This window comes from Crinia signifera, chromosome 11 (assembly GCF_055691185.1).
Source record: "Crinia signifera chromosome 11, ASM5569118v1, whole genome shotgun sequence".
NCBI classification, from domain to species: domain Eukaryota; kingdom Metazoa; phylum Chordata; class Amphibia; order Anura; family Myobatrachidae; genus Crinia; species Crinia signifera.
This window is the reverse complement of record NC_139227.1, coordinates 33,254,646-33,264,384: the sequence shown is the minus strand read 5'-3', so window position 1 is coordinate 33,264,384 and position 9,739 is coordinate 33,254,646. Positions and strand designations below refer to the sequence as shown.

General features: G+C 45.8%; 1 protein-coding gene across 4 annotated transcripts in view; it reads right to left on the bottom strand.

Moving 5' to 3' along the window:
* Nucleotides 1–5,956: 5,956 nt before the first annotated feature.
* The window catches only part of USP10 (ubiquitin specific peptidase 10), a 38,387-nt gene continuing 34,604 nt past the window's right edge, over nucleotides 5,957–9,739 (bottom strand). For all 4 annotated transcript variants that reach the window (XM_083165349.1, XM_083165350.1, XM_083165351.1 and 1 more), the window contains 3 exons: nucleotides 7,241–7,385; nucleotides 6,322–6,387; nucleotides 5,957–6,207 (listed from right to left, as the gene is read on the bottom strand). In XM_083165349.1, the coding sequence (XP_083021475.1) occupies nucleotides 6,020–6,207; nucleotides 6,322–6,387; nucleotides 7,241–7,385 (399 nt within the window). In that variant the 3' untranslated portion in view covers nucleotides 5,957–6,019. The remainder of the gene's footprint in view (nucleotides 6,208–6,321; nucleotides 6,388–7,240; nucleotides 7,386–9,739) is intronic.

Here is a 9,739-nt window from a genome sequence, read left to right as displayed (position 1 = left end):
TAAATAAGGTTCTTCCGCCCAAAGGGCTTGTAGTTCACTGACTCTTCTTGCCGATGTTATGGCAACTAAGAATACTGTCTTCCATGTTAAATGTCTCAACGAAGTCTCGGACAAAGGTTCAAATGGAGTTTTCATTAAGGTCGTCAAAACCAAATTCAGATCCCATGATGCTACTAGCGCTCTAATTGGAGGTCTCATCCTTTTAATTGCGTTACAGAATCTTATAATCAACTGCTCCTCTGCTAGCCTTCTCTCCACCAGGACGCTCAAGGCTGAGATCTGCACCTTTAATGTAGAGTTGGCCAGACCTTCGGAGAACCCTCTACACAGGAACTGTAGAATCTCTGCTGTGGATGTCTCTTGGATTGGTAATGTCACCCCTCTCCAGTTGATAAAGGTACGCCATACCCTATAGTAGATATTTGAAGAAACTTTCTTCCTTGCTTGTAGCAGGATCGCCACCACTTGGTCTGACAGACCTTTCTGCTTCAAGGAGTTCCTCTCAATCTCCAAGCCGTCAAAGCTAGCGTAGCTGGATCCGGGTGAAGCACTTGATCCTGTCTTAACAAATCTGGTCTCAGTGGGAGGGTCCATGGACCTAGAATCGCCAATCTCTGTACTGTTGCGAACCAGGATCTCCGAGGCCAGAAAGGAAGGATTATTATCACCTCTACCTGATCCTCCATTATTTTCTTTAGCACTTTGTGAATCAATGGAATAGGTGGGAACACATACCCTAATCGGAACACCCATTGGACTGACAAGGCATCTGCTGCTGATGTTTGGGGTAGCCAAAATCTGGAGAAGAATTTCTCTACCTTTTTGTTCAAATGTGTTGCCATGAGGTCCACTTCTGGAACTCCAAACCGGCTGGTTAGTTCCCTGAAAGTCTCTCCATTCAGCTCCCACTCGCCTGGGAGGATCTGCTTTCGACTGAGAAAGTCTGCTAGCACATTCTGTTTCCCGGGCATGAATAAGGCTGTTAGTGAATTCAGATTCTCCTCTGCCCATGACACTATTTTCGCAACTACATTCATTAGGGACTTGCTCCTCGTGCCCCCCTGATGATTTAGGTAGGCCACAACTGAGGTATTGTCGGAGAAGATTCTTAAATCTGACTTCCTGATTCTTGGAGAAAAGAACTCGATTGCTCTCCATACCGCCTCGGCCTCTCGCCAATTGGATGAATTCCGACTTTCTCCTTTTGTCCATAGCCCTTGTACCGTCTCTCCTTCGGAATGGGCTCCCCAGCCCGATTGGCTCGCGTCGGTTGTAATGACTACAAACTTGGGCACCTTCAACGATGTCACCTTGTCCCTCAGGGTTGGCTTGCTCCACCATGACAGAGATTTCCTTGCTTTGTCCGGAATTGACATCTTCTCTGTTTTTGTCCATCTTCTCTTTAGGTATGGCAACACTGCCCACTGTAATTCTCTCATGTTCCATTGAGCCCATGGAACTATCCCGATCGTGGATGACATCATTCCCAGAAGCCTCACCCAATCTCTGAGAACTACAACTCTTCTTTCTGCCAAGGCGACTGTTAGTTCTCTTATCTTCACACATCTTTCCTCTGACAGGGAAATGTTGAACTTCACGGAATCTATCATCACTCCCAGAAACTTTATTCTTTGTGTTGGCTCCAGCTGGCTCTTTTCTTCGTTCACTAGCCATCCGTGCGACTGCAAGTGCTCCCTTACTATCTTGAGCTGTTTCATTAGAATTTGCTTGGAAGGAGCAGCTATCAAAATATCGTCCAAATAAGGCCACAGCAGAATCCCCCTCTTCCTGAGATTCGCTATCACTGTTATTAGCACCTTGGTGAATACCCTCGGGGATGAGGCTAACCCGAAGGGGAGGCACGTGAACTGATAGTGTTTTCCCTTGATTGAAAACCTGAGAAATTTTCTGTGACTGATGTGGATCGGAACATGATAGTAGGCGTCCTTTAAGTCTAGAGACACCATGAAGTCTCCTCTTCTTACTCCTGCTGTGATCGTCTTCATAGTTTCCATTTGGAATTTTCTTACTTTCAGGTATTGATTCAGACGCCTTAGGTCTATTATAGTTCTGAAACCTCCTGTATTCTTCCTGACTAGGAAAAGATTGGAGTAAAACCCCTCCATCCTTTGTTCTGATGGAACCGGTTCTATTGCCCTTATTAGTAACAGATTGACTATGATCTTCTTCAATTCTCTCTTCTCCAACTTTGTTTTCGGATCTCTTGATTCCATAAAATAATTCTTGATAGGTATCTGAGCAAACTCCAGCTGATAACCCTCGGACACTATGTTCTGAACCCAAATGTCCTGAACTGAATTCCCCCAAATGTTGGCAAATAGTAACAGCCGGGCTCCTACCGGGGGAAACTGCTGACTGTCATTGTCTGCCACCTCTTCGGAAGTTTTGACGAAAGGACTGGCGAGAAGAGGCGAAAGCTCCTCTTTGATTGTATGGCCTACCCGGCCTATAAGACTTGGCTTCTCTGAACGCTTGTCTGGAGCCTGAAGGATATTGGAAACGAGTCTTCCTATCTTGAGGTAATTTCAAGGATTTACCTCCCGTGAGCCTATGAATTAGCGCATCCAATTTGGTCCCAAATAGGAATGCTCCTTCAAAAGGTAATGATACTAGACGGTTCTTTGAATTGGAGTCAGCAGCCCAGGGCCTTAGCCATAAAGCTCTTCTTGTGGCTACTCCAGCTGACATAGCCCTGGCTGCAAATGTTGTCACATCCAATGAGGCCTCGCATAAGAACTCCACCGATTTCTGGATCACCTCTAAATTCTTTAATAGATATTGTCTGGAGATCTTCTCCTCAATGTCATTATGAAGAGTGGCACACCATACCCTAAGGGCCCTGGCTACCGATGCCATAGAAACACCCGCCTTCAAAGACACAGCCGTGGAGAAGTGTAGTTTTCTTAATGAGTTCTCCATCCTTCGATCCATTGGATCCTTGAAGGAGGCTCCGTCCTCCAACGGTAAGGTAGTGCGAGATGTAACCTCCGCCACAGCTGCATCAATTCTAGGTAGTCCGCACCATTTAATAAAATCATCATCTTTAATGGGATACATCCGGTCAACTCGGAACAACTTGCCCTGTTTTTTCTCCACATTCGTCCATTCTTTATTAATGACCTCTTTGATTACACGGTGTACCGGAAAGGATCTTGTCTTTTTCGACCTATCCTCAAATAATACATCCGCCCCCTCCACGGGAGTTACCGGATCTTCATAATTCATGGTTTTATATATATTTTTCAGAATAATCTCAACTGTCTCAAAATTGAATATTCTAGTGTCTTCCTTAATTTCACCAGGCTCATCATCGGCAACCTGTGCCCCGTCATGCTCATCAGAAGTATTGGGATCCTCATATGGCAGACCTGCCTGATCTCTGGACCTCTTAGAGCCCTGATCTTCCCTGTATTCTGTTTTGGAAACGAAAGAGTCTCTCATCCAGTCCATCAAATCCTTAAGCATCTTAGTATGACTATCACTACTTGCTCCTGAGTCCTGTTTAGGTTGTACTTCACACTGTCCACATAGTGTTTTGCCTTGTACAAATTCAAACTTTCTGTCACAGTTCATGCAGCATGTTTCTCTATGCTTTTTCTTAATTGTTTTCTTCCTAGCTCCAGTCTGTACCTCATTTTCCGGCACACTATGGAGAAAGAAAGCCTGTCACTATGCTATAACAAAAACCCTATTCCTATTAGCATAAAAAAATAACAAGGCTCACCTCACAGGGGCACTCTCTTCTCTAGTGGGGGAAGGCAGATTCTGCTGTTCCATACTGTCAAAGGACCTGAATGAACATATTCCCATGAGAGATATCCTATAAACATCTGAGGTATCCGAGTAGTAAGGAAGTGTCCTACCTTAAACCGGCTAAACAAAGTCACTGCCACTGGCCTCTCAGAAACGCTGTACCACCGCTTGCTCAGAGATCCCTCTGCTTCCATACAAGCTGCCATAGTGCCGTTCGTACAGCGGCTTTTGACTGTGCAGAGCACGCCTGGGCGTGCTGTTGCCGGAAATGGCGTACCGCAATGCATTGTGGACGCTGTAGTTCTGCCGCAGTGGAAGCGCGTCACCGCCACGCTGAAAGCCTAGCGTCGGCGGAAGTAGCCTCCGGCGCTCTGAATCCTGGTGCTTGTAGTCGCACACGCTGCCTGGACGCCGCAGCTCTCTGTAGCAGTACCATCTGGATTTCCGCAGCGGTTTAAAGGTGATATACATATATGCTTCTTGGGAGACTTACCCATCCGCTCCTGCCTTTTTACATGGACAGTACTCTTTAGAGCCACGCTTCCATGTTGCTCTTCCCATAGTGACCCCCTGAATCTATGAAGTGAGCCCAAAATAAAGTAACCACTCCTGCCTCTAACTACACAAGGAGACAGGAAAAAAAGACACCAGGGTCTGGGAGGAGCAGGGATTTATACAGGAAGGGGAGGTCCCTGGGAAAAAAGTAACCTGTCTAATTACGAGGAGGAGGGATGAAATCCCAATGTTAAGGCTGCCATGGGATCGTAGAAGAAATATATATATATATATATATATATATATATATTATTCACTGAAAGCATTCCGCTGTATATTATACAAACGTGTATCATTCATACCCTTGGGATTAAACACCAGACCATATAATAAATATTCAGCGTAGATAAAAGATACAAAGGGACATTTATTTAACCAACTTTGTGACTTTATTGATGGGCGACGACTTTATACTCCTAGATATCACTAAACTGTGTACAATTAGGAACTGAACATTATAGGAGAGCGAGACAGAGAAATTAAACAAAGCAGACTGTCCGGAATAGCAATTGTCATAGTTAGCGTAGTGTTCTCTCGGCGCTGGTAACGCGGTGTACACAGAAGCATCATCTTCAGGTGGATCGAGTTAGAAGTTACAATCACTCATCTATACAGACTAACCTTTCAAAATTTCATTTTCCCTCCTCGTCTGTGAATCCGTTTTAAAGCCTTTCAGTTGCTGGAGAGGGCGAGACGTATATATATCGCTCTTGTCCAGCAGGAAAGGAATTAAAATCTAATACCTCGCAATCACTCGGAGGCATCCAGCAACATTGAAAAAGCCTTCGGTAAATTTTTTTTTTATTTTTGCATTTTTTTAAATTTTTTAGGTTTTCATTTTTTTCCCCTCCTTTTAACTGGTTTACGCGAGAAACCATAGACAAAATTTGCAGCTTCTTATTTATTGTTGATTCAGTGACCTGAAAAGCAGAGTGGCAAAGGTGCTAGGAATATGGGGGGGTGGTGTGGTGGTGATGGCTTGCAGAAAGGGACTGAAGAATTTTTTTTATTTTATTTTTCAATTCTTTTTTTTGTTTGTTATCGTATTATTTTCACATGTATAATATGTAATGCTGGTGCGTTGAGTCTTTGGCGAAGCGCGTGGGTGCCCTCAGAGGGGACGTAGCCACTTCTAGCCTAGACACTAAAAAAATAATAAAAATCTATTCTGTCTTGATAAGAACCCTTCCCCCCCTCGGCCGTTTAAGCCTTTGCTCCAACATCTGAAAACAGCAGTCGGCTGCTGCACTTCAAATCTCTCTGTAGGTTTATCCCTAGATCCTCTCCCTTCGCAGAGAGCGGTGCCAACGTTACAGCAATATAATAAACACCTCGCCTGGGTGATTAAACGGCTAAAATACTTGAACTGCATCTTCGGGAGTCATTATGTCTGCATCCCATAAAAGGAAACAGATCAATGCAGACGCTGCACCCCTTTACACTGTGGCTCTTGTAGGGGACGCAGAAAAGTTACATTGTTTAAACGTTTCTAATTAAATCTAAAAAAAAAAAAAAAAAAACAGAAAAAAAAGGGAAGAGGAAAAATTGAAGGGACAATGGGTTGGGGGGGGGGGGGTGTTTCACTCGAAAGAGTAAGGTTCAAAGGGAAGTAAGGGGGGGGGGGGGGTTGATTTGTGTCCTATGAAGCAGGAATCTTGAGCGCGCGAGCACACAAAGCATGGAGCGCCGTTCACAGCAGATCTACGCGGCGGTAATACAGGAGGTATGCCGTGCGCTCTACAGTCTGTTTCACCACCTGATACTGATTTATCACTTTCACAGTCTGGTCATCGATGCGTAACCAGCCATTAAGACCAATCTGGAAGACGTCTGTAGTGTAATGGCCACCAGTAGCGCTGTTTCCATGGTGATACACAACTGTGGGGGTGATCGACATAAATAAATCAGAAAAAAAATTATAAAAAAAAAACAAAAAAAGCCAAAAGGTTAAATGTGGTAATAACACTGAAACAGCAACAGGAAAAACATTACCTGCAAAGAGTCGATAGGTTCTTTGGGGCTTGAATATCTTACTTTTCACCCCAGGAGAAAGCAAATCTGGAGTGGAAGAAAACAATTAGGTAATATGCATATAATTCAGCTGTTAGATAAATAAACCAGAATCTTCTAAGTCCATTGATCAAAAGTCCATGCACTGGTTGTATAAGAGAATCGCTATTCTCCCAGCTGAGGCAATATTAATGAGAATGAAAATCAATTTACTGGTGACCAATGAAGTCATTAACAGTGCACCTTTTTTAGGTCACCCGGCAGGTACACAGGTGCACTCATTACTGACTGACACATTTTAAAACATCCACAGGTGGAGCAAATTTTTTCACTTGTGATTCTGTGTGGAGACCTTGAAAACGTGCACTTGTAGGGTACTTGTCGATGGGTATGGATCGGTAGGTCGACTCCTTCGTCAGGGACTGAGGGTCGACAGGGTCCTTAGGACGACAATGCAGGTGGTCAACATTTTTGTCTTCTAGTTCTGGGCACTGTCTAAGTGTACGGCAGCCCCCACATTGCTCGCAAAAAACTCATCCTTCTGCATTGTCGACCTTCCGCCGGTCAACCTAAAGACCCTGTCAACCTAAAGAGTGTTGACCTTTAATATCCCGACCTCCACCTAGAATATGGACCATCACTCTCTTCCTTATCCACACACATAGGTTGTGCAAACAAGCTCTGTAATAACCATCTCTATAGCAATAGAGCGGGACACTAGACACAAAGAGTCAGGATGGACAGCAGTATCCCAATGACCCAAATACCAACAAGGGCTGGGTAAATAGATTTCCCCCATAACCCTCCATACAGGATACCGAATCATAATTCCCCTTTCTACCTCCGCAGAAAAACCCTAAACTCAAATATTAGTCGTATCCCAACCCCCGCCATCTCTTACCTTTACTAATCTCCAGATCCACAGGGTAATCCACATTTTTCACCAGCTTCTGGCAGCCTCCGGTCTTTTCAAATACAAAGCGTTTAAGGTGCAGCACGAGAACAGGGGGCAGCTCCTCCAGAGTCACCCTCCGGCTGATCTCCACCTGGAAGAGAGGGTGGGATATTATCAGCAAGTCTCAGGACAGAACAATCCAATGTACTAAGCACAGCCAAGTTCTACGGAGACAGCACAACAAGCACGAGTCCTTCTCAGAGGAAGCAACACTGTAGATTGTGTTCTTCATTGTACTGTCCTTAATGAGGAAAGTGTGATGCAGGGAAGCTATCCTGAAAACAAGTCCTACTGTTCTGATAAGCACCAGAAAACCTTCATTAAAGTCTTAGGTCGCCAATTAACCTGTTCATCTCCACCCCTACAGTTGCTGCAGGTGAAATCTGCTGTGACCGACGACGGCGGGATGCAGTTGATTTCCCGGCGGTCGGGATCCCGGCGGTCGGAATCCCGACACTGGAATCCCGACCGCCGAAATCCCGAAACTTTCTCCCTCCGTGGGTGTCCACGACACCCATAGAGGGAGAATAAAATAGCGTGCCGAGCATAGCGAGGCACCGGGCCCGCTGCGTGGCGAGCGCAGCGAGCCCGCAAGGGGGGGCGATCCATGTCCCCCCCTTGTCGGGATTTCGGCGGTCGGGATTCCAGTGTCGGGATTCCGACCGCCGGGATCCCGACCGCCGGGAAATCGTATCGGATCCACGACGGCAATGGAGTAGCATGTAATGTGCTGAGCTCCGTCAAGATATCCTGCTAAATATACTGCTCGCCCCCTCCCTGGGGAACGGATAACCTACCCACTGCCTTGATATAGCAGGGTGCGTCCTCCGGGTCACCAACTGCGGTGCTTGTTTGGCTGGGCGACCTGCTTCTACTCCCTGTTGTGCGTGCTTCTGAGCCGGGACGGGCCGCACCACGTGTTCTGAGGCGCTCCTCTCTCTGCAGCGCTTGTGTCTGCGGCGCCACCTGGTTCCCCGCATCGGAGAACTATACCCTGCGCTGCCTGTGCTGCCCGCTGCATTGGGGCTTCTATCCTCTCTTCGGTAGGACTCTATCCTTCATTGCCACATCCTGTGCCTGTGGGGTGCGGAGGTTCCTGGCACAGCCGCCATCTTGCCTCCGGAGCTGACAGCATACTTTATACAGGTGATCACTAGCTGTGTATCTCCCTGTCCTGCCGACCAGGATTCCTGCCAGTGTATGACCTCCTGATCTGTAACATTAGAGGGCACTGGTTGCGTGCTGGCCGCTGCCATCCCATTGTTGACCTAGTAGGCTGGAGTCTTGGTCTGCCTGTAGTGCTGACACTGTTCCCTCACAATGGGCTACATCTTTACAGCCGATGAGAGCAATTTACAAAAAATCCTATGTGCCATTACTGCTTCGACTCAGAGGCTCCTCCACATGCTCCACTGCATCTATGAATACTGCTCCACCGTGCTATCCGAACGAACAGTGCAGAGATGAAACTGCCCTTGATATACACCCAATGTGCGAATCTATAAACCCAACATCTATGGCTGAATACACTTTGGACTCCTCGATTTATACACCTGTGCTCAAGGATGAATCTTTTGGTTGTCCTCCTGCTGAATATTATGCTGAGGCTACAGCTCCTCTAAAACCGAACATTTTATCCTTAGGAATTGCACCAAGTCCATACATGCTGTTCAGTAAATATGCTATATGTTCTTTTGCTTATTCTCCTACACAGTGGGACAGTGTTGGTGTTGCTCTGCCTCTACGACACAGGCTGTATAGTACATGTGCTGTTTATTCTGAGGAAAGGTGGGACAGCACTGACTTTCTGGATCTTTCCTTTGACGATGCTGAGTATTGGCCAGATTAGATATGGCTCCTGAGACTTTGTACCTTAATTACGCGGAATATCGGCCAGACTAATATATGATATTTAATTATACTACTTCATTAAGAACACCATTTTCAAGATTATTTCCCTCATACTTGGCTGTGTTTTTAATTTACATCCTGCTTTAACATTTCTATGATGTGTATGGTATTATACAATTATCTACTTTGCTGTAGCGAGAGGGGCGGGGTTGTTGGCTTTGGGCCTGTTGGTTATACTTTATTATAGCGGGAGAGTTGGGTTTCCCTTAGCCAAGGTTGTTAATACATTTGATATATTCAAATTATTCTTTTGACTCTGCTATATTACATTATTCTTTTGCTTATTGCCCCTGTAAGCCCATTTAGCAATTATCCTTCAGTTGGATGGGGGGGGGGGGGGGGGGGGGATTAGCTGTCGGTATAGGTTAGCTAAAGCAGTTGTAGTCATATCCTGTTAGGGTGGTGTTTATTTGACTTTGGCTGAATACCCTAGTCTACTCCTTCCTATAGTCAAGCCGTTTGGGATCCAGGTATGCCTAGGTGGGGGTTAGGTTATACAGGGTGGGGGGTTATAGGGAGGTTTGATTTGGGTTT